The sequence below is a fragment of the Anguilla anguilla genome, chromosome 12 (assembly GCF_013347855.1).
Source record: "Anguilla anguilla isolate fAngAng1 chromosome 12, fAngAng1.pri, whole genome shotgun sequence".
Taxonomy (NCBI): domain Eukaryota; kingdom Metazoa; phylum Chordata; class Actinopteri; order Anguilliformes; family Anguillidae; genus Anguilla; species Anguilla anguilla.
Window position 1 is genome coordinate 19,021,829 of NC_049212.1, and position 24,952 is coordinate 19,046,780.

General features: G+C 39.0%; 1 protein-coding gene and 2 pseudogenes across 1 annotated transcript; all 3 read left to right on the forward strand.

Annotated features, from left to right (window-relative positions):
* Nucleotides 1-7,007: 7,007 nt before the first annotated feature.
* On the forward strand, nt 7,008-12,683 carry LOC118209354 (annotated as a pseudogene).
* Nucleotides 12,684-15,613: 2,930 nt separating this feature from the next.
* Nucleotides 15,614-22,407, forward strand: LOC118209372 (extracellular calcium-sensing receptor-like). The gene is made up of 5 exons (XM_035384628.1): nt 15,614-15,841; nt 16,360-16,645; nt 17,178-17,990; nt 21,027-21,257; nt 22,082-22,407. The coding sequence occupies exons 1-5, from the start codon at nt 15,639-15,641 to the stop codon at nt 22,286-22,288; spliced, it is 1,740 nt and encodes a 579-aa protein (XP_035240519.1). The 5' UTR covers nt 15,614-15,638; the 3' UTR covers nt 22,289-22,407.
* Nucleotides 22,381-23,056, forward strand: LOC118209951 (annotated as a pseudogene).
* The last annotated feature ends 1,896 nt before the right edge of the window (nt 23,057-24,952 follow it).

Sequence of the window (24,952 nt, forward strand, 5' to 3'; positions counted from 1 at the left end):
GTATAAGGTTTATTGAAATTCTGTGTTTCTCTGTAATATCATTACCGAATGAACTTGTGAAAGGTGTGGCTAATCACAAAAATTCACCACCATTTTCAATTGGTCACAATTTAACATTCAAAAATGTTAAGAACTTTTCTCCTTAACCTCTTTCCATCAAATATCTCATCACAATTCTGTATGCATTAATTGTTCTCCATATCCATTTTTTTCAATAATGTATCTAAGCCATAAAATATGGCCACCATGATTCAATAAGACTGGAGCAGTAACTAGTATTATGAAAACTCCTAACACACCGACCTATGATTATTACATTGTGCAGGCAAAAAAAGTACTATCTATTGGCCAACTGACTTGGCCCTGATTTGCCACATGGGTCACAATATACTTCTACAGCAGACATTTTTTATTATACATTGTATGGCATGCTATCACTGTAAATGAAATACTACAAAGCAACATACAATTTCCAGTATCATTGTATAAACACATGGCTGGGTGTTCAAAACAATATTTATGCAGAGTTAATGAGCTCTGAGACTCTCTTCCCCTATGTTTGTTAGATTTCTGTGTCAGTGTGCAGTGAGAGTTGTCCCCCAGGCACTCGGAAGGCTATGCAGAGAGGAAGGCCTGTCTGCTGCTATGACCGTGCGCCCTGCACCGAGCAAGAAATCAGCAATATTACAGGTATAATACACACGATTGGAATAAAATAAGGGAAATATTCTGAGATTTAAATTTACAGTGGTATACTAAGTCTGCTTTCTGCAATGGCAGACCCCAATTAATGTTTGATGTGCCCACCTGATTACTGGTCCAACAAGAGAAAGGATGTGTCATCAACAAATGGAGTTCCTTATCTATGAAGAAATAATGCTGATTATTTTGTTTTCTGGCTCATAAGCTTCCTGACAACTTCAATGAAACCAAATGCATCAAATTCAGCATGCTCATGTGCAGTCTGCATCACCTTTATACCAGCTTATGTCAGCTCACCTGGAAAGTTCACTAGCTGTGAAAATATTTCCTATTTTAGCTTCCAGTTATGCTGTTTTTTTTTTATTTATTTTTTTTGTATTTTTGTCCCAAAATGTTATATTATTTTACTGAAACCAGAAAAAAAGAACCAAAATAAATAGGATGGACAAACCATCATGAAATCATTCTACAATTCTAATGATTTTTTCAGTACCAGATTCCTGTTGTCCTTGCCTTGAAGGTGCATAAAATGTCAAAAAAAGTAGCTGTTTTTCTGGTAACAGAAGCTTAATCATGTTTCTATCATTGAATAAAACTGAGAAAAGCCAGCCATCTCTTTTGCAATAAATTTCCCAATACTGTGAGAACTCTCCAGCGTACAGGCAATTCACACACAATTAGAAAGAAAAAAGGTGATAGTGATCGTAAAAGTAGTCATTCAGTGAAAATTCCATAATATAATCACTTAAAATGGCAATTGCACTGGTCGAAATGGGTGTATTGTATCAATATTCAATATTTTAAGCATTTGCTTTAGCTACAGCAGTCAGTCTGTGTGCAGTGTAACAGTAGAATGGGGATGAGCAGAGACTAACTGATGGAGCTCCAGGAAGCTATTCTCAGAGGAGACCATTGCTCTCTGATGCACAGTGAATACAACTTAAGAGACAAACAGTGTGTGTGTGCATGTTTGATCGTACATGCGTGCATACATGTGCGTGCTTGTGTGAGTTGCAGTGTAGGGAGGGATGTGAGAGTGAACTGACACTTTTTATTACCATAGGACATCCACAAAATACCCTAGTAAAATCCTTTGAAAACCATAACTTTGAACTGTATGCTACTGCACCTGTCCTGTGTTGGGATTCGATCATATCCATAAACACCCAATAATGCTGACCAGTTTGTGAAAACTGCTGAATTTGAAGGTTTGTTCATACAGCTCATATGAATGTATAGCAGAATTTAGGATGAAGAAATTGAACTTCTGTATGATGTGTCCAGAAACAAGTTCTAATTCCAAAAATAAAAAGACAAAGAGCATGAGAAATGCATATGAGAGCATGAGACATGAGCATGAGAGCAGAATAAAACACTATATGTATATAAACAGTGATTGCAGGCTATGGCTTGCCCCATATCTATACAGCACAGTTTGGCACTTGGGATTTCTTACAGAAATAACCACAATGACCACAGACTCTCAGCCATTAACGAGATAAACTTCTGTACTTTCCACAGACACTCAGCCCTTGTAAACAGACAGAATCCAGTTACAACTTATTTTTAATTGGGGTATTACTGTCGCCACAATAAGACCCCAAACTTGGGTTATTTAGCATTTTTCCTTTCCAACTTTGTCATCACAATTCCAGTCCCCCAAACAATAATTCTCCCCATTGGACATTTAGCTACATCTGCCAACAATAACATCTGATCAAAGTAGTCTGATCAAAGTAGACAATTTCAGGATACTCGGATACACAGGGAAAATGGACATATACGGAAGCGCATGGTGATGCTATTTCAGCCGTTTTTAAAAACTTTGTGGTCACCATCTGTGTTTAATGTGGAAACTAGCTTGCTTGCTAACTAATAATTGCCACAAAAATTAAAACTGCTAAATTTAAATTGCTTTAACATCTGTATAATCTTTGTGGGAAACTAATTTTTATTTCAGATATTTTTCTCATTTTCTCATTTATATTTCTCTGGGCTCCTTCCAATCACTTATTTTATTTCATCACATCCTTTCCTTTTTTCCTTAGCTCCACCCAACAGAGGATGCAAAGAAAGGACTTGAGGAAAGGATGCGAGGACAGAAAAATCAAGAAAATGTGTATTAGGCAAATGGAATGCCCTTGTTCAGTCAAGTGTCAGCTAATCAGCCGAGCCATCAACTGATTCAGCCGGAGGTGGGGTTGCCTTTCGTGGCCTGCCTGAACTACACAATGCTCCATTTTTGCATCATTTTCAAGTGGGAATTACATTCTTTTCATCCATGTCGGGGTCAAATATATCTAGGGATCCACAAACCTATCCGAAACCAAAAATGAAAGAAATGTTTTTTGGCCATTATAAAGCATATAAATGTGCCGCTTATGATGGTTTAAGATGAAACATTCACATCGGATTTAAAGTGAATGCAAAGCATTGTGACACATTGTGGTACACATACCTAAATATGTAATCATTCTCTATTGTGTTTTTCTGTACAGTATATAATCTTTTGTTGTATGGGGGTGGGGCAAAAACGATTTTACAAATTTTACTATCCAAGGGAAATTTTATGTTCATCTAGCACATATCTATCAGCACACAAAAAATTTTAATGAATATTTCCAATGCCCTAAATGACAAGTATAGCTTACTGAGATACTAATACCCCACATTATGTACAATAACATTACAATAAAATAATATTCCACCATCAAAAAAATGTGGGTGGTGAAATCAGGCTTCAGGGTAAATCGGTGCATGAAACATAACACATGACTGAGACGCTGAAAAACGCTTAAACTACAGTATGTGAAATCCCCGCATTAGAGAATAGTGAAAACTTCTTTAAAAAACACCCAATTTTATTGCGAGTGTTATGTATTCTAACAAAGTAGGCCACAACAAGCCACTACACTATGAACAATGCTGCTATACAAACACCTAGGCCTGTTAGTTAGCTACCAATACAAAAGTTCTGAGCATTGTTAGCAAAGTCTAACAGTTGCCTCTTACGACTAATGAAAATACTACAATATCAAAAATATAACACAATGTGAATAATCGACATGTCCCAAGTAGTAATATGTACGTTTCTGCATATCTATCCTGACTAGAGTAGTGAGGACATGTTTCCTCCTCTTCTGACCCGCTCCCCAGAGAATTTGCTTTAGCCATGCTAATGAGTTGGAAAATCTGTATAATCTTCCAAAAACTTAAAGAAAAAAAACAATTACGTCACAATGAGTGCTTGTATATTACTGTGTGATGTTATGGTTTACTGCACAATGCTTTGATGAAGCAACAGCTCAAGCTGTTATGTGGGGGTCTGAGCCCTTCTAAAAAATTTAAAATGAGACATGCAATACACCGTTGGAGAGCTTATACTGCTCTCTGCTGGATAAAAGACATATCAATCAAACCAGAACAAACTGAACACAAACTGAGTTGTACTGGAATTGCAAGTGGGGTTTTGAGCATGGTTGTAGGAAATAACTACCCCCGCTTTCTATTTGTGAGTTTATTTCTCAAATGGATTATTCAAGGCAATAACTGACCACAGAACCATGAAAGGGACATCTTTATGTGCAACACCAATGTCAGATTGTGTATTTATTCCATATTTAGCCACAGATATTGATGATGGAATGACATGGCATGCTTCCACAAAAATCCTTGTTTATTTCGCAATTGTGAGCAGGGTTTTTCACCTCTCTATTAACATGCATTCAGGCAACTGTTGCGTATATCTTGTTGCTATTACGGAATACAAATTTTTTGTTGATGCAATATATATTTTTATGAACTCCCAGATAGACACTATAGCACTATAGAAAGAAACTCCGTATTTGGTATAGTTGTATAGTTGTTGTGTATTGTCTACTAATAAAGCTAGGACACAGAGATTGTTGTTTCCACTAATAGTTTGGTTGCAGTAGCACTGAATGTCTGAGTTCAGCATTATGCATATGCTCGTGCCCTGGCCACTAGGGGCGTGCACGAAGGAGTTAATGAATATGCAATGTAATTATTTTGGTTTGGCATTGAATGGATCTGCTTTAGGTACTTGAACCTGCACCAGCATGCACTAACCTGTCAAACAGGGAGCCCTACTAAATGGGAGAAATATCAAAACCCACCAAACAGCAGATCATGTATTAAATCGTTGATTTGATTATATTTGATCATTAATATTTGTCATTTTCATTATTAATTAAACTTTCAGATTTATTGCTGGATATTATAGACAACAGTAATCTTATAAGACTGACTTCTAATTGTGTGGTTATACCACTATGCCAACAAATATGGGATACAGAGGTATACTTCCTACATAAGAGGTGCCTTCTGTAAGGCTAGAGTTATTTTCCCTACAGCATGCTCATATTTTGTGCAGTCTGGTATCAGTCTGATATCAATTTGATATCAGTCTTTCACATCGCTGTAAAGGAATTTTAGCCCACTCTTCTTTTCAGACCTGCTTTAAATCAGAAACGTGTAGGTTTTTGAGCATACACTGATTGCCACAGCATCTCTGTTTGGTCCAAGTTAGGATTTTGACTCTCCAAAAACTTAATTTTTTTTTCTTTTCAGCCATTCAGATGTGGACTTGCTTTTGTGTTTTGGATCATTGTCTTGCTACCCAATTGTGCTTCAAATTCAGCTTATGCACAGATGACCAGACATTCTCCTTAAGCATTTTCTGGTACAGAGCAGAATTCATGTTTCCTTTAATAATGGAAAGTCCAGGTCCCGTGGCAGCAAAGCATCCCGAGACCATTACACTACCACTACTGTTTGACTGTTTGTATGATGTTATTATGCCAGACATAATCATCCAAAAAGTTCCAGTTGATTCATCTGTTCATAGAACATTATCTCAAAAGGCTTGGGGATCATCCAGGTATTTTTTCGAAAATGCGAGACCAGCACTGATGTTTCTCTTAGTTAGCATATTTGGCCAGTCTCTTTCTTATTGTGGAGTCATGAACACTGACCTTAGCTGAGTCTAGAGAGGTCTGCAGTTGTTTCGATGTTCTTCTGGGGTCTTTTGTGACTTCCTGGATGAGTTGTGGATGCGCCCTTGGAGAAATTTTGGCACACCAGCCACTCCTGCAAGATTCACTCTTTCAAGTTCTCTATTTGGAAATAATGGCCCTCACTGTAGGTTGGTGGAGTCCCGGAGCCTTATAAATGGCTTTGTAACCATTTCCAGGCTGTTTCAACAACTTTCTTTCTCATCGCTTCCAGAATTTTCTTAGATCGTGGCATAGTGTGCTTGTAGACACTTTTTGGTGACTACATGACTCATTGTAAAGTTCAATATGAAGGAGGTTTAGATTCAACAGGGCTGGCAGGAATCAAGCCTGACTGTGTTCAATTAGCTGAATCTAATTATCAATTAATTTTGGTTAATTGGTCGGTTGAGTAACTAAGGGGGAAATTACTTTTTCACATGGAAGATATGGATGTTTGATATATTTTGATTTAAAAAATGTAAAATATATGTTTTGCGTTTACTCAGTTTACCTTATATGTCTACTACATTTTGTCTAAAGATGTGAAACCATTCACTGTGACTAATATGCAATAATAGAGGAAGTCAAATATGTTTTCATGGCACTGTATTTGTACACATAGCTAGATGACGTTACTTCATTTGGCAGCTAGGAAATTTAAGTTAAGTAGTTTACCTAGGCTAGATAGGTAAGCTAACCTATTTCAAATGGGCTATTTGATTTATCATATTAACTAGAACTAATATTACAGAAACTGAGTTTGACCCGTCTATTGTTCTAGACCTGGCAACATTTACGATCGTTTGATTGCCAATGATTGCCATCTGACAGTGGGACAATCATACAACTACTTAGCTCTCAACTATCATTCACAAGGTATTACTATCCCTGACAAATGCCTCAACTCAATTCACAGAACTACACTATATAACCATGATCAAAATGATCACAGAACAAAAATAGACTTGTCATAATGCAACTTGTAAGATGCCTGACAACTCCAGTGAAGTAAATTAAAATATTTAGACATACAGAAGAAAATCTTCAGGACAACAGGTTCAGTCCTCCAGAGGAATAAAGGGGAAACGAGGGACTGAATCTCATATCCACTAACAGTTAGCAACGTTATGCCAAAAGTGATAGGGGCTGTGGTGTAGCTCATAGCTACATGCAAGCAGAACATTTGTCTCCCCACTGGGAGACTCAGACACTCCCCATGTCAGGCAAGTTATCAGCATATTCCTATATAAATGACTTGGACAATGCTGCAGTACCACTGGACACTGCCAGGTTAAGACACATACATTCGCAGAAATGCAGTTGCTCACAGACATCTTGTTACTAGTCCTGTTTGCTGGCCTTGGAACACCTGTCTGCAGACCATATGGAGTTGAAGAATTCCCACAGTTTTCCAAAGAAGGCAACATCACAATTGGAGGCATTTTTTCATTTCATGACAATCCAGTAAGTGTAGATCCAACACTTCAAGTCAACCCTGGAAGTACTCAATGTCATGGGTAAGCCAAAATGAAAATAATATCAGTTGTGATACAACTGGAGAACATTTCATTATTAATGATTCACTGCAGTAATTATCTTGTATGTTGCATGCGCTGAAATAAGGTGGAGGAAAATGTGGCCCCATAAGGTATGCTATCGGCCTCTTGTGTGGAAGAAACACTTTACGGTATTGTGATTTTACGTAAGATACAGTTATAAGGTAGAATACAGTATAAGGTATATTAAAATAGGTTTCAACACAAAGTGAACATGGCATACCTTTTTTCCTTTGATGTATTGTATTTGCTTATTTTTTCGACCAGAATATAAAAGAAAGATCTATATATTTTAAAATTGTATTTAGCAAAACATCTAATATATCTATTTTTGTTTTGGTGGTGAAAGTGCAAATTTCATAACATTTGTATGTACTTTTGTGGATTGTGCTTTTGGTATTACTTCAGAGGGAGAGAAAAGAACACTGTTAGTTCCTTTTTTCATAATCCATCAACATATTACACAAGTTATAATACTTTTAAAAAAGTTGTAAGAGAACACCCATTCATTTTTCCTCGCAGGCTGGATCAAGGAGAACTGCAGTTTGGTCAAGCTATGATCTTCGCCATAGAAGAGATAAATAACAGCTCTGCAATTCTCCCAGGAATTACTTTGGGCTACAGGATACATGACGCTTGTCCAAGTGTTCCTCTCTCTGTAAGGGCATCCCTGGCTCTAATGAACGAGCATGAGGAAGGCACAAAGACCTGCTTAAAATCTTCAACAGTCCATGCAATAATAGGAGAGTCATACTCAACTTCAACCATTGGGATTGTGAGAACAGTCAGACCATTCAACATACCTGTGGTTAGTGACCTTTATGTAATTTTGAACTGTCTAAGTTGAATCTCTGAAGGAAATGTGTTTTTAAATATAATGTATTAAAATTTAAAGTTACTGTCTATGTATGAGTACAAATCAAGCGTGTGTGTGTATGCACAGTGTGCCATGCAGAGACTTTCTCTACGAGGATGTGTCTGTGTTTGAGACAGTGTATGTGTCTGAGGCTTGTGAATGTATCAGTGACTGTGAGTGTGCATGTGCATAGTGTGTGAGAGCAGCTTGAGATGAATTTGATGGATGTTTTAAAATTTTAATCTTTCTCCCTGTCCGATATTTTCTATGTTAAAACTTGCTTATCTTGTTTGTTACAGCTCAGTCATTCAGCCACATGTGCATGTCTCAGTGACAGACAGGAGTACCCAAATTTCTTCAGGACCATTCCTAGTGACTACTATCAAAGCAGAGCTCTGGCAAAGCTGGTCAAGCACTTTGGGTGGACCTGGGTTGGTGCCATCAGATCAAATGATGACTATGGCAACAACGGAATGGCTACATTTTTAAAAGCAGCCCAGAATGAGGGCATCTGCATAGAGTACTCAGTGCCCATCTACAGGACTGACTCTAGACAGAAATTTCTTGAGGTTGTGGAGGTCATTAAAAAATCATCTTCTAAAGTGATTGTTGCTTTTGCAGATGGTACAGATTTGGACATGCTCATCAAAGAACTGTTTCTGCAGAATGTGACAGGTTTTCAGTGGGTGGGCAGTGAAGGATGGATCAATTACCGGTCCATTGCCTCCCAGGTGAGCTACGCAGTGGTGGGAGGAGCTATTGGCCTTGCTGTTCGTAACATTCCTTTACCAGGACTGAAGGAGTTCATCATGAGCACCCGCCCATCGACCAGGCCTGGGAACATGGGTTTGGTAGAGCTCTGGGAGAGTATTTTCAGCTGCATTCTAATACCTCGCAAGGATGTCACAATGAAAGCTTGCACAGGATCAGAGTCTTTGTATGGAACACACAGCCGCTACACAGAAGTATCAGACACCAGCTTGCTGATCAATGTGTACAATGCCGTGTATGCTGTGGCCCATTCACTGCACAATATCATCATGTGCAAAGATGGACATGGACCTTTCATGAACAAAACCTGCGCAGACAAAGACAGAATAGAACCGTGGCAGGTTGTACTTGCTGTTGTTCATATGTGCTGTGTATTCATCCATACACATATAAGCTTATTAAATAAAATTGAATCAGTGCTAACCTGCTAACTTGTGACTCATTTTTCCCTCTAGGTGCTTCACTATTTGACCCAGGTAAACTTCACCACTAAACATGGTGAGAGGATTTACTTTGATAAACAGGGGGACCCTGTAGCAAGGTACGCATTGGTAAACTGGCAACTCAGTTCCCATGGTGCTGTTGTGTTCGAGATCATAGGGCTATATGATGCATCTCAGCCAGAGGGGCAGCAGTTTGTGATGACGGATGATGTTCAGGCTCTCTGGGCTGGCGGTCAGCAAGAGGTAAGCTGATGAGCTTCTGTGCTCAGATCAAACACAGTTTGGTACAGATCAGATCATGTGTACTGCCCTCCACATAATGATTGTGCGTATACAAAAAATGAGCAATGGCTCACCAATTTCCAAAATTTAAAAACCCATACAAACTATGTGGCTAGCTAAGTAGCTAGCTAACAGTCACAACAAATAGACACTTAACATCGGACAAAAGCATACAGAAATATTTCCCAGCAAACTATGCATATCAGAAAATAACACTTGTACCAAATAAATGACCATAAATTATTCAATTGAATACTTTAAACAATACGTTTACTGTAGAATTGGCATATAGGTTAAGTTTGACATGATCATAGACTATTGTGCAATTAAAGCATATTAACCATGATCAAGATGAGTTTGCACATTAAATGGTGATATAAAACAGATGTCACTTAGGAAATAAGGATAATTACCAAGCATCTCAAATGCAAGGGTATTCAAACATTTTGGGGCCAATGCCCCCCTGCCCTTGTGTGTTCACATGTGAGGCCTGTATAGATGTGTTTTACAAGGTTATTCATGTGGTTAACTGCAATTAAGTATGACTGTTTTGTAGGTGCCGAGGTCAGTCTGCAGTGATAGCTGCCTTCCTGGGACACACATGGCTTTCGTGAAGGGGAAACCTATCTGCTGCTTTGACTGTATTCCATGCGCAGATGGAGAATTCAGCAACACCACAATTGAGTTTTGGCATATCTTTCTAATATACCAATACAGACCTTGTTTCCAAGAAGCAACAATAGTATTTATTTGATGTAGACTAAAATAGTATCATTTTAGGCTTTACTCTGAATGAAAATGAAAAATTATTAGCAAAAAAAATAATGAGATAAAAATATTTTCATCTTTTACAGATGCGCTGACATGTGTCCCATGCCATCCGGAATACAGTTCCAATGAAGAAAGAAATAACTGCGAATTAAAAAGAATTGAATTCTTGACCTTTGATGAACTGATGGGGATATTGTTGGCAGCATTTTCAGTAATTGGAGGCTGCCTTACAATCACAATAGCACTAATATTCTTTGTATATAAAGACACTCCCATTGTGAAAGCCAACAACTCAGAGCTGAGCTTCCTGCTGCTCTTTTCATTGAAACTGTGTTTCCTTTGCTCTCTTACCTTCATCGGCCGGCCCTCTAAGTGGTCCTGTATGCTGCGCCACACTGCGTTTGGGATCACCTTTGTCCTCTGCATCTCATGTGTTCTGGGAAAAACATTAGTGGTGTTAATGGCCTTCAGGGCTACACTTCCAGGCAGTAATGTCATGAAGTGGTTTGGGCCTCCCCAGCAGAGACTGAGTGTTCTTGCTTTCACTCTCATACAGGTCCTTATTTGTGTGCTTTGGTTAACAATATCCCCCCCTTTCCCCAACAAGAACATGAAGCACTACAAAGAAAAGATCATTCTAGAATGCGATGTAGGATCAGCAGTGGGTTTCTGGGCTGTACTGGGTTATATTGGGCTCCTCTCTGTATTGTGCTTCGTTTTAGCTTTTCTGGCTCGTAAGCTGCCTGACAACTTCAATGAAGCCAAATTCATCACATTCAGCATGCTCATATTCTGTGCAGTCTGGATCACCTTTATACCAGCTTATGTCAGCTCACCTGGAAAGTTCACTGTAGCTGTGGAAATATTTGCTATTTTAGCTTCCAGCTATGGTTTGCTTTTCTGTATTTTTGTCCCAAAATGTTACATTATTTTACTGAAACCAGAGAAAAACACCAAAAGAAATATGATGGACAAAACATCATGAAAAACTATTTAAAAATTTTCCTTGAAAATACATTAAGTGTCAATTATGTCGCTGTCTTTCTGGTCACAGAAAATTAGTCATGTTCTCATCACTGAATAACACTAAGAAAAGCGAGTCAAATGTTTTTCAATAAATGTACCAATACTGGGAGAAGTCTACAGTGCAATGCACACAAAGATAAAAAGGTAAAAAGTACACCATAATAGTAATATAATGAAAGTAGTGATGTAGAGATTATATTCATATAATCATGTAAAATGGAAATCGCACTACTATATATGTATGTATTGTATCAATATTAAATATAGTAATAGCACTTGCTTTAGTTGTTGCAGTCAGTATGTGCAGTGTAACAGGAAAATGAGAATGTGCAGAGACTAACTGATGGAGTTTTCAGGTAGCTATACTCAGAGGAGACCTGCTGCAGTTCCGCCCTGACTCCTGGTGAATATAGCCCGAGAGACAAACTTGTGTGTGCGTGTGTGTGTTTCAGTTCAGGCAGGGATGTGAGATTGGATTGATACTTTGGGCTCTATTTTCCATCCGGCACACAACGTGTTATGAGAAATGGTATGTTAGTCATGGATTTTGACACCCCTGAGTCATTTGGTAATTTCGTGACTCGCCGTGCGCCAAAGTAGGAGGGGAACCACTGGTGGGGGTGGGGTGGGGGGTGTGTCAGTCAATGTCGAATAGCGTAGTGAAGTTTTGGTGCAACTCATTGCTAATTTCGGGGCTTTCACATGTAATGTTCACATGATTATATGTAATGTGTATTGAACATCCAATCTGTGGTTTCCGTGGATCATATGCTGTCCATTCTGACTTTTATATAAATCCCAAGAGGAGAAAACATGCATATGCATTCATTATTTTCTTCCTTTTTTATAATTATAATGCATGTATTTATTTTTATTTTCAACTGTTTATGGCTGTTCTTATGCATTGTGGTCCCTGGGGTACATTCTTTTTCCATACACCCATCTGTAATGAGAATGACAATAAATGCAACTTGAGCAATGTACTCATTTTAATACATTGCTCTATGTATTCATTTGGCTGTAGTTAAAATGATAGCTAAACTATGAGCATACATTCTGGATAGACTGCATTTATAGACCGTTTGATGATCAATACAATATTTTGCAAAAGTCTCTTTTTGGCATAATAAATGTAATATGTAATAAACATAAAAATGTAGAAATAATTAGCGTTTGAGTTACAGAAAGAATCAGTACAAATTCAGTACAGAGACTCTTTTTATCTTACTCTTCAATATCTTATGTCAATAAATAAAATCAGTGAACCTTTTCTGAACTTGAGGTCATGTCTCTGTCTCCTTCCTCAGTGCAACTAGGTATACAAACTGTTTCCTTTGGTGCACTTCCCAAGGCTGCTCATATGAGTGCAACCTTGGCTTCCCACCAAGGGCGGGCGTACATTATACGAGTTGCAGTCTCCCTATAGTTTTCTTCTGATCGGGACCAAATCGTAAGAAAAATTTCAGGTCTTTATGTCGCAACTTTCAAGGTGAGATACCATTTTGAACCAATCTGACTGATTTACGAGCTGTCGATTGTTTTTTGACATGTCAAAAATACTTGGGCACAATCAGCTTGAATTTGTCAGGTAAGAGAGGTCATGTGGGCTGATTCCGTGTTTCAATGCCTGTTGAAAAAATTCTAGAATTTGTTGTAGGATCAGCAGTGGGGTTCTGGGCTGTATTGGGTTATATTGGGCTCCTCTCTATGTTGTTCTTTGTTTTACTATTTTCGGCTGCCTAACAACATCAATGAATTCAAATGCTCATATTCTGTGCAGCCTGGATCACCTTTATTATCAGCTCATGTCAGCTTGCCTGGAAATTTTGCATTGGCTTTGGAAATATTCACAATTTTAGCTTTCAGCTTTGTGAGGCCTTTTTTGTTTTGGTGACACCAGAGAAGAACAAGCGTGAATCCGCAATAGCTGCGACCGCACACAAGCATGCATCCATGTGTGCATGCATCCACGCACACACTGTCACACAAACACGTGACCTCTTTTTTGGCTCATGACCAACCTTTCCACAAAATCTTGCAAATCTGTGAATCCTTTCGGGAGTTATGTGCCTTTTTGTGACAGGTCACGCCCATCGCCACGCCCCCTCTTAGTCAATCGGCCTTGAAAGTTACTCAGCTCGACCTTTGGTCATGACCAACGTCCATGCCAATTTTCAGCCTTCTGACACTTTTTGTGGACCAACCAACCAACCGACCGAGAGACAGAGCTATAGAAAAAAAATGTATATGGTGTGAAAGCCACCACCAAAATTTTTTAAAATCAGATACAATCCAACTTCATTAAAACACCACAACTATTAACCTAATTAGATTCACTGTGCCCAGTGTAATAATCCTATTATGATCTGTAACAATATTGATCCATACCTATCAAAAACTACTAACTAACTTTATCCTAAATGGCACATAATTTAGACCTGATTTATTTTGTAAACAATCTCATGAGGAATTGGCTTCTATTACCCCAGAGGATCAGCAATTTGACATAAGTGCAGGCAGGACTTCCACAGATCCATGTATATAAAGCAGCCAAGAACAGGGCTGTCTTAAGTGTGCAGTGCTCAGGTTCTGCGATGCTGCTGCTGCTGCTATTGGAGCTGGCCCTGATCATGCAGTGGATGCAGATGGAGGAATGTGTGCGCAAAATGCTGTAATGTATTTCAACTTTTACATTATCTGTATTAACATTAACGGTAACATTAATTTTTTACATGAACAGTGAATTTAGCAACCAATTCAGCGGAGACTGCAAATTTTGACAGAAATAGAGATTCACCAGCCAAATATAAGCTCATAAATTTAAAAAGTGCAAAAAGACTGGACCATGGAGATTGTCACATTTATGACAATACTATGATTCTTCACTGCCTAAAAGGCATGAGTACACAATGAACAAGTATGCCTCATGCCTAATGGCAGCACAATGGTAATGCATTCATTTGTTAGAGTAAGTATACAGGGTATGTGCTACATCAGTATTTGTTTTAGAGAGTTGTTTTATATGTTTTATTATAAACATGCACACACTACATATCTGTGTGTTTTCTGAAATCAATTCAAAATTTTTGTGAGCTCAGTTAATTTTATTGCTTACAATTGTAACAGATATTACAAATATTAAATGAGTTGTGTGTGGACATGTTGAATTTCTTTTTTTATATGTGTCAACGTGCAATGAGAGTTGTCCCTCAGGCACCCCAGGTCATGCAGAAAGGAAGGCCTGTCTGTTGCTATGACTGTGTGCCCTGTGCTCATGGAGAATTTATCAATGCCACAGGTACACATGTTGGGAACAAAAATAGCAGGAGAAATATTCTGAGATTTTAATTTTTCCTGAAACACTAATTGTTTTCTGTAAATGCACCCTTCAGTAAATGTGTCATAATGCAGCTTGCAAGCTGGCTGACAACTCCAGTGAAGTACATTCATCACATTCAGCATGTCCATAGTCTACACAGTCTGGATCACCCTTTTTACCAGTTTATGTCAGCTAACCTGGAAAGCTTACTGAAGCTGTGGAGATATTTACCATTTGACGTTTCCATCATCTTCCATGTGAGAGATGATTCTTATTTTACTCAAAGCAGCCGTAACTTCTAGAAAACCATCGGGAACAGTCATGCTTAATTGGAAGCAATAATGGAAAAGTCTGCTGCGAGAGAAATTCAGAACCATGTGTTGATATCCACAAATTCTGCATTCTACTACCAGCGATTTGGCCCAAATTCTTGTTTTCAAAACACGGTGGTTCACAACACAAATCAATCAAAGAAATAGGCCGGTTCATGTTGTGAACAAATGACCTTGCGCATGCACATATTTGTGCACATAGCTAGATACAAATGTTTGGAGAGTTTAATCAATGGCAGATTAACAATCCGCTCCTGCATCGCCAATATACACAGGAGCAGAATTAAGAAAGATGTGAGAGCTTGGAGTGTTTGGGGTGGAAGCAGGCCCCCAGCATTCAAAATAAATTCTGAAGCTCGTCCCTTCCCAATGGCATGCTGCGGTATTGCAGCTGGTGCCAGAACAGCAAAATTTCCATAGGTTTTGCAGAACATTCATCTCCCCACTGGGAGACACAGACACTCCCCATGTCAAGAAGGTGATCAGCATAGTCCTATATAAGTGACTTGGACAATGATACAGCACCACTGGACACTGCCAGGTTAAGACACACACATTATCAGAGATGCTGCTGCTCACAGACATTGTGTTACTCGTCTCATTTGCTGGCCTTGGAAAACCTGTGTGTCGACCATATGGAGCTGAAGAATTCTCACAGTTTTCAAGAGAAGGCAATGTCACAATTGGAGGCATTTTTTCATTTCATCACATTCCAGTAAGTGTAGATCCAACACTTCAAGTCAACCCTGGAAGTATTCAATGTCATGGGTAAGCGAAAATGAAAATAATATCAGTCATGATACAACTGCAGAACATGTTTTTAGTATTATTTTACTGCAGTAATTAGCTTGTATGTTACATGAACTTATGTATACTAATGTTATCGGCTTCTCATGTGCAGGAAACACTGAACAGTATAGTGATCTTACCAAACAAAATATAGTATAATGCTTAAAATACATCTTAAAATATTTGATTCATCACACAGTGAGTACATATAAAGGCCTTGTAAAAGCCCTGTGTTTTTGGGATCAAAATATATGTTTTACAATTTATATATTCTGAAATTTTATTTAGGGAACAGGTCTCTATTTTTGTATTTATGTTTTGGTTGTTAAAGTGCATGTTTCATTACATTTGTATGTACTTTTGTGGACTGTGCTTTTGGTTTTCCATCAAAGAGAAAAGAACACTTTGTCAGTTCCTTTCTCATCATCCATCATGATGCAAACAGTAGTTATAATACTTTTAAAAAATCAACAACACCAGTCCATTTCTTCTGGCAGGCTTGATCAAGGAGAACTGCAGTTTGCTCAAACTATGATCTTTGCCATAGAAGAGATAAATAACAGCTCTGAGATTCTCCCAGGAATTTCTTTGGGCTACAAGATATTTGACTCCTGTCCAAGTGTTCCTCTCTCTGTAAGGGCATCCTTGGCTCTAATGAACGAGTATGAGGAAGGCACAAAGGCCTGCCTCAAACCTTCAACAGTCCATGCAGTAATTGGAGAGACATACTCCACTTCAACCATCGGGATCGCAAGAACAGTGGGACCATTCCACATACCTGTGGTTAGTGACCTTTATGTAATTGTAAACTGTGGAAGTTAAACCTAAGAAGAAAATGTGTTTTTAATTACCAAAATAAAGTTCTCATTCACAAAACTTTTTTTAAATTATTCTTACTTTTATTCTTAAAAATGTTCCTACGAAAAAACAATATGAGATTCATGACACACGTGCAGACCTTTTTGTGCATATCCCAGGTGTATGAGATGATGTTTGTAAATTTTATGCACAATCATTTTCATGTGATTTGCATAAGGAAACAGCCATGAACAAATACAGATAAGAAAAAAATTATGAATTCGTGATGGAGTGAGACTGTCTGTGAGGATGTGTGTCCATGTGTCGGAGAGAGTGTATATGTGTCTAAGGGCTTGTCAATATGTGAGTGTGAGCATGCATGTATATAGTGTGTGTGAAAGCGACTTGAGTTGAATCTGCTGGATGTTTTAAAATAGTGATTTTTTCCTCTGTACAGAGAAAATCATCTGTAGCACTTTGAAATCTACTTCATACTTTCTTATCTTATTTGTTACAGCTCAGTCATTCAGCCACATGTGCATGTCTCAGTAACAGACAGGAGTACCCAAATTTCTTCAGGACCATTCCTAGTGACTACTATCAAAGCAGAGCTCTGGCAAAGCTGGTCAAGCACTTTGGCTGGACCTGGGTTGGTGCCATCAGAACAAACGATGACTATGGCAACAACGGAATGGCTACATTTTTAAAAGCAGCCAAGGATGAGGGGATCTGCATAGAGTACTCAGTGCCCATCTACAGAACTGATTCTAGACAAAAATATCTTGAGATTGTGGAGGTCATTAAAAAATCATCTTCTAAAGCGATTGTTGCTTTCATAGACGGTAATGATTTAGAGAAACTTATCAAAGAACTATTCCTGCAGAATGTGACAGGTTTTCAGTGGGTGGGCAGTGAAGGCTGGATTACATCCGGGTACATTGCCTCCCAGGTGAACTACGCAGTTGTGGGAGGGGCCATTGGCTTTGCTGTCCCTAACATCCAAATACCAGGACTGAAGGAGTTTATCATGAGCACCCGCCCATCGACCAGGCCTGGGAACATGGGCTTGGTAGAGCTCTGGGAGAGTATTTTCAGCTGCATTCTAATACCTCGCAAAGGTGACAACATGAAAACTTGCACAGGATCAGAGTCTTTGTATGGAACACACAGCCGCTACACAGATGTATCAGACACCAGCTTGCTGAACAATGTATATAAGGCTGTGTATGCTGTGGCCCATTCGCTGCACAATCTCATCATGTGCAAAGACGGACATGGACCTTTCACAAACAAAACCTGCGCAGACAAAACCAGAATAGAAACTTGGCAGGTTGTACTGCAGATATGCTGTTGTTTATATGTGCTGTATATATACACAGTGAGCTCTATTATGTTTAGAACAAAGACATTTTTTTGGCTCTATATTCCACAATTTTAGACTTGTAATCAAGCAATTCACATATGGTCAAAATGTAGATTCATAAAAAAGGGTACATTTTGGTTCCACCGTGTAGGAATTACAGCACTTTTTATACAAAGACCCCCAATTTCAGGCCACCATAATGTTCGGGACAAATGGCCTCACAGGTGTTTAATTAGCCAGGTGTTTTCAATTGCTTCCTTACTGCAGGTTAAAATATCTAGTATCTGGTCTTGATTCCGTGCTTTTAATTGCCTTTTGAGTCTGTTCTTGGCATTGGTCAACACGAGGAACAGAGTGCCAATGAAAGCCAAGGATGCAAACCACAAAAACAGGATGGTCATGTTACAGTTTGCTAAGAATTACCTAAAAGAGCCTGCAGAGTTCTACTCAGGTCTTGTGGAGAGATAAGACCAAGATTCATTAGTATCAGAGTGATGGCAGGAGCAAAGTGCAAAGACCGATAGGAACTGCCCAAGAACCAAAGCACCCCTGCTCACCTGTGAAATGTAGTGGGGATGTCATTGTTTGGACATGTATGGCTGGCACAGATACTGACTGACTTTTCTTCTGTGATGATGTAACTGCTGATAGCAGCAGCAGAAGGAATTCTGAGGTATACAGAACCAACTTATTTGCTCAGTTTCAACCAAATGCCTCCAAACTCATTGGATGATACTTCATTCTACAACAAGACAATGATCTCAAACATACTTCTAAAGCAATATTAATTTTTCAAAGACAAAAACTGGAAAATGCTTGGCAGTCCAATTCATTCACCCCATCCGAATACAACTAAACATGCACTCTATATGCTGAACGAAAAATGTAAGGCAACTAGCCCCTGAAACAAGTAGGAGCTGAAGATGGCTGCAGTATAGGTCTGACAGAGCATCACCACAGAAGATACATTGCAGCTTCACGCATTCATAGCATGCAAAGGATATGCGATAAAGTACAAAACATTACTTTAATTTATGTACCATCAAAATGTCTTTATAGTGCCCTGAAATTGGGGGTGGGGGAAAGGTTTGTATGTACAAAAACTGCACTCATTTCTACATGGTGAAACCAAAGTGTATAGAAACACCCTTATGAATGAAATTTATATTAAAATGCACTTTAACCACATGTGAATTGTTCGAATACAAATCTAAAATTGCGGAGTACAGAGCCAAATCAAGAGAAAAATATGTCTTTGTCCCAAACATTATAGAGCTTACTGTCTATGCATGGCAGTCCATAAGTATTTAGACAGTGACACAGTTTTTGTTGTTTTGGCTCTGTACTCCAGCACTGAGAATCTTAAATGAAATGATGAGTATGAGCATTCATTTGAGGGTATTTACATCCATACTGGTTAATCTGTGTACAGCCCCTTTCATACATAGCCCCAGCCCCCCCATTTAGGGGACCAAAAATAATTGGACAAATTAACATAATCTTAAAGTCATCGTATCTTGTAATTGGTTGCATTCAATGACTGCCGGAACTCTGCTACCCACAGACATCACCAAATGCTGGGTAGCTTCCCTGGTGATGCTCAGTTAGGCTTCTACTGCAGACATATTCAGTTCCTCTTTGTTTTGTGGGCTAGTTGCCTTATGTTTTCTCTTCAGCATATGAAACACATGTTTAATTAGGTACAGATCCAGTGACTGACTTGAACATTCTACTTTTTTCCCCAGAAAACTCCTTGGTTACTTTAGTAGTCTGTTTGGGGTCATTGTCCTTCTGCAAGGGGAAGTGCCATCCAGTTTTGAGGGATTTGGCTGGATCTGAGATGATGTTTCTGCGCCCTTCAGAATTCATCCTGCAGCCATCGGCAGTTACATCATCAATGAAGACAAGTGAGCCAGTACCTGGGGCATACATGCCCAAACCATGACACCTCCACCATGTTTCAAAGATGAGTCAGTGTGCTTTGGATCATGAGCAGTTCCTGTCTTTCGTCACACTTTTTCTTTCCCTCACTTTGATACAGATTAATATTCATCTCATCTGTCCATAAGAGTTTGTTCCATAACTCTTCAGTTTTTAAAATGTACTTTTTAACAAACTACCTTGCCATTCTGATCTTGAGGTTTGCATATTGCAGCGAACCCCTAAGCCATAACACTCACACCACTATGTTTTACAGACGAGGGGAGTGTTCTGGATCTTGGGCAATTCCTTTGGGCTTTAACACTTTGCCCTTGCCATCACTGATACATGTGAATGTCGGTCTTATCTGTCTGATCTGTTGGACCTGTCTGTTGGATCTGTTTGGGGGTTTTTCTTCATTACGGTGAGAATTCTTCAGTCATCAACTGTGGAGGCCTTCATTGGCTTGCTAGGCCCTTCGCGATTTTTGAGCTCACCAGTGCTCTCTTTCTTCTTAATGATGTTCCAAATAGTTCATTTTGGTAAGCCTAAGGTTTGGACTATGTCTCTGCCTTTTTTTCTTATTTCACAGCCTCATAATGGCTTCCTTGACTTCCACTGACACAACTCTGGTTTTAAAATTTTGACAAATGCCAATTGCAGACTCCAAAGGCAATCAAAAGCACAGAATCAAGACTAGATACTGAAAGCTCTCTCATACATGCACTAAGGAAGCAATTAGAAACACCATAAAAATCTGAAACGCCTATGAAGCCATTTGTCCCGACCATTATGGTGCCCTGAAATGGAGGGGGGGGGGGGGGATCTATGTATCTACGTGTTGTAATTTCTACATGGTGAAACCAAAAATGCATTAAAAAAAATACATTTGTGGGTACAATTTAAAATATAATTTAACCACATGTGAATTGAGTTTGATTGCAAATCTATAATTGTGGAGTGCGGAGCCAAATAATAATAAAAAAAATGTCTTAGTATGAAACAGTATGGAGCTCACAAGGCATTTTTTCTAGAATCACCGCTAACTTGTGATTCTTTCATTAACTTGTATTTCCCTTCCAGGTGCTTCATTATTTGACCCAGGTAAACTTCACCACTAAACATGGTGAGAGGATTCACTTTGATAAACAGGGGGACCCTGCAGCAAGATACTCATTGGTAAACTGGCAGCTGAATTCCCATGGTGCTGTTGTGTTTGAGATCATAGGGCTATATGATGCATCTCTGCCAGAGGGGCAGCAGTTTGTGATGAAGGATGATGTTCAAGCTGTCTGGGCAGGCGGTCAGCAAGAGGTAAGCTGATGAGCTTCTGTGCTCAGATAAAACACTAAAATCAGACCATGGGAAACGGTTGATGTGTACTGCCCAACATATAACATGATTTTGCATAGGCAACTGTCACAATTATCAAAATATAAAAACCAATAATATCTGTATCATAAATGTGCAGTTAACTTTGTGGACTGCTCAACTGTGTAACAGTGATATTATCTAGTTAATTATACTGAGTTGTAAAATTAAGCAAGGAAATAACTTTATAGTATGGACAGGGTTCAAGAGAAATTATGCCATTCAAGTGTTGTTCTTTTTTTTTTCAAAGAAAACACTCAAACACACAGAAAAAAAATTGGAATTGGACTATTTTTATAGTTAGAATTATTGTATAGCCCAATTAAAGATAATTCTGCACGCTAAACTAATGCAGTAAACCTGCAGAAATATGCCGTAGAACTTATTCAAAATGTTCATCTGATAAACGTTATCTTATAAAATGTGCAATACAGGATGGAAATTCAAAATTACTAAACTAACTAAAGCGAATGGCCAACATTGTAGTGCAGCAGTGATTCTTTTTATAATTCCTTGAAAAGTGCCCTAAATTCACCTAAAAAAACCGTCATCAGCAACTGTTTTAATTAATCAGCTATGAACATTGTGGGAAATATTTTCTACTGAAAAAAATTCCAGCATTCCAGCGTTGAGCCAAACCATGGCACTAATGAATAATTATACCCTTATGAAGATCGCCATTCTGTGTTCACATGCTATGCCTGTATAGATGTGTTGTAATTGGCTGTGCATGTGGTTGACTGCAGCTAAGAATGACCGTTTTGTAGGTGCCGAGGTCAATCTGCAGTGAGAGCTGCCTTCCTGGGACACGCAGGGCTTTCGTGAAGGGAAAACCTATCTGCTGCTTTGACTGTATTCCATGTGCAGAAGGAGAATTCAGCAACACCACAATTGAGTTTTGGCATATCTTACTATATACCAATACAGACATTGTTTCCAAGAGGCACCACTACCATTTATTTAATGTAGACTAAAGTTTGTATCACTTTAAGCTTTACTTAAGGCATTATAAAATGCAAAATAATTAGCAGAAAAAAATAATCAAATAAAAATATCCTTATCTTTTACAGATGCGCTGACATGTGCCCCATGCCCACCGGAGTACAAGTCCAATGAAGAAAGAAACAATTGTGATTTAAAAAGCATTGAATTCCTGACCTATGATGAACTGATGGGGATACTGTTAGTGGCATTTTCTGTAATTGGAGGCTGCCTTACAATCACAATAGCACTAATATTCTTTGTATATAAAGACACTCCCATTGTGAAAGCCAACAACTCAGAGCTGAGCTTCCTGCTGCTCTTTTCATTGAAACTGTGTTTCCTTTGCTCTCTTACTTTCATCGGCCGGCCTTCTAAGTGGTCTTGTATGCTGCGCCACACTGCGTTTGGGATCACCTTTGTCCTCTGCATCTCTTGTGTTCTGGGGAAAACAATAGTGGTGTTAATGGCCTTCAGGGCTACACTTCCAGGCAGTAATGTCATGAAGTGGTTTGGGCCTCTGCAGCAGAGACTGAGTGTTCTTGCTTTCACTCTCATACAGGTCCTTATTTGTGTGCTTTGGTTAACAATATCCCCTCCATTCCCCAACAAGAACATGAAACACTACAAAGAAAAGATCATTCTAGAATGTGATGTAGGATCAGCTGTGGGGTTCTGGGCAGTACTGGGTTATATTGGGCTCCTCTCTATATTGTGCTTCGTTTTAGCTTTTCTGGCTCGTAAGCTCCCTGACAACTTCAATGAAGCCAAGTACATCACATTCAGCATGCTCATATTCTGTGCAGTCTGGATCACCTTTATACCAGCTTATGTCAGTTCACCTGGAAAGTTCACTGTAGCTGTGGAAATATTTGCTATTTTAGCTTCCAGTTATGGAATGCTGTTTTGTATTTTTGTCCCAAAATGTTACATTATTTTACTAAAACCAGAAAAAAACACAAAAAGAAATATGATGGGCAAAACATGATGAAAAATCATTTTAAATTATTTCACATTTATTCAGTACCAGATTTCTGTTGTCCTTATCTTGATGATCCATACACTTTCAATATTGTTTAATGTTATATTTCAATAATGTTTTTATCACTGAATAAAACTGTGAAAAGAAAGCCATGTGTTGCAATAAATTTCCCAGTACTGGGAGAATTCACCAGTCTACTGTCAAATTCACATAGAAAGGTAAACGACCTGAATAGTGATAGGGATACAGTGAAAGCAGTGATATAGTGAAAATTCTATGATATAATCACTTAAACTGTCAACTGTGCTGGTATAAATGCGTGTATAGTATTAGTATTAAATACATTAAGCACTTGCTTTACTTGTGCAGTGTAACAGTAGAATGGGGATGTGCAGAGACTAATTGATGGAGCTGCAGGTAGCTATTCACAGAGGAGACCTGTTGCAGTTGCTCTCTGACTCATGGTGAATATGGCTTGAGAGACAAACAGTGTGTGCATGCGTGTGTGTGTTCACGTGTGAGAGTGGGTCCATTCCACATAACTGTGATTAGTGATATGTATGATTACATACAGTATGATTCAAGTGTGTTTGTGTGTGTGTGTGTGTGTGTGTTTGTGCGTGCACGAATGTGTCTGTGCATGTGTGTTTGGGTGCAGGGAACGACATTTAAAAACTTTAGGACTTCCACCAAATGCACTCTGGCTGGGCCACTCAAGGACATTCACAGACTTGTCCCGAAGCCACTCCTGTGTTGTCTTGGCTCCATGGTTAGGGTTGTTGTCCGGTTGGAAGGTGAACCTTCCCCAGTCTGAGGTCCTGAGCGCTCTGGAGCAAGTTTTCATCTAGGATCTCTCTGTACTTTGCTTCGTTCATCTTTCCCTCGATCCTGATTAGTCTCCCAGTTCCTGCCACAGAAAAACATCCCCACAGCATGATGCTGCCATCACTATGCTTCACCATAAGGATGGTATTGGCCAGGTGATGAGCGGTGCCTGGTTTCCTCCAGACGTGACACTTGGCATTGTGGCCAAAGAGCTCAATCTTGGTTTCATCAGACCAGAAAATCTTGTTTCTCATGGTCTGAGAGTCATTTAGGTGCCTTTTGGCAAACTCAAAGTGAGCTGTCATGTGCTTTTTACTGAGGATTAGCTTCCGTCTGGCCCTTCTAACATAAAGGCCTGATTGGTAGATTGTTGGTTGTCCTTCTGGAAGGTTCTCCCATCTCCACAGAGGAGCTCTGGCCATCTAGTTCTTGGTCACTTACTTGACCAAGACCCTTCTCCCTCGATTGCTCAGTTTGGCCGGGCAGCCAGCTCTAGGAAAAGTCCTGGTGGTTCCAAACTTCTTACATTTAAAAATGAAGGAGGCCACTGTGTTCTTCGGGACCTTCAATGTTGCAGAATGTTTTTGTACCCTTCCCCAGATCTGTACCTCGACACAATCCTGACTCGGATATCTATGGACGATTTCTTCGACTTCATGGCTTGGTTTTTGCTCTGACATGCACTATGGGACCTTATATAGACAGGTGTGTGCCTTTCCAAATCATGTCCAATCAATTGAATTAACCACAGGTGGACTCCAATTAAGTTGTAGAAACATCAAGTATGATCAATGGAAATATTGAGCTCATAGAAAAGGGTCTGAATACTTACGTAAATGTGATATTTCAG

Bases quoted from the DNA above. Each gene is read 5' to 3' on its own strand.
- LOC118209372 (XM_035384628.1), top strand. From the start codon at position 15,639: ATGCTGCTGCTCACAGACATTGTGTTACTCGTCTCATTTGCTGGCCTT. The intron at 15,842-16,359 runs GTAAGCGAAAAT...TTCTTCTGGCAG, and splicing joins GGAAGTATTCAATGTCATGG to GCTTGATCAAGGAGAACTGC. The intron at 17,991-21,026 runs GTTGTACTGCAG...TTTCCCTTCCAG, and splicing joins CCAGAATAGAAACTTGGCAG to GTGCTTCATTATTTGACCCA.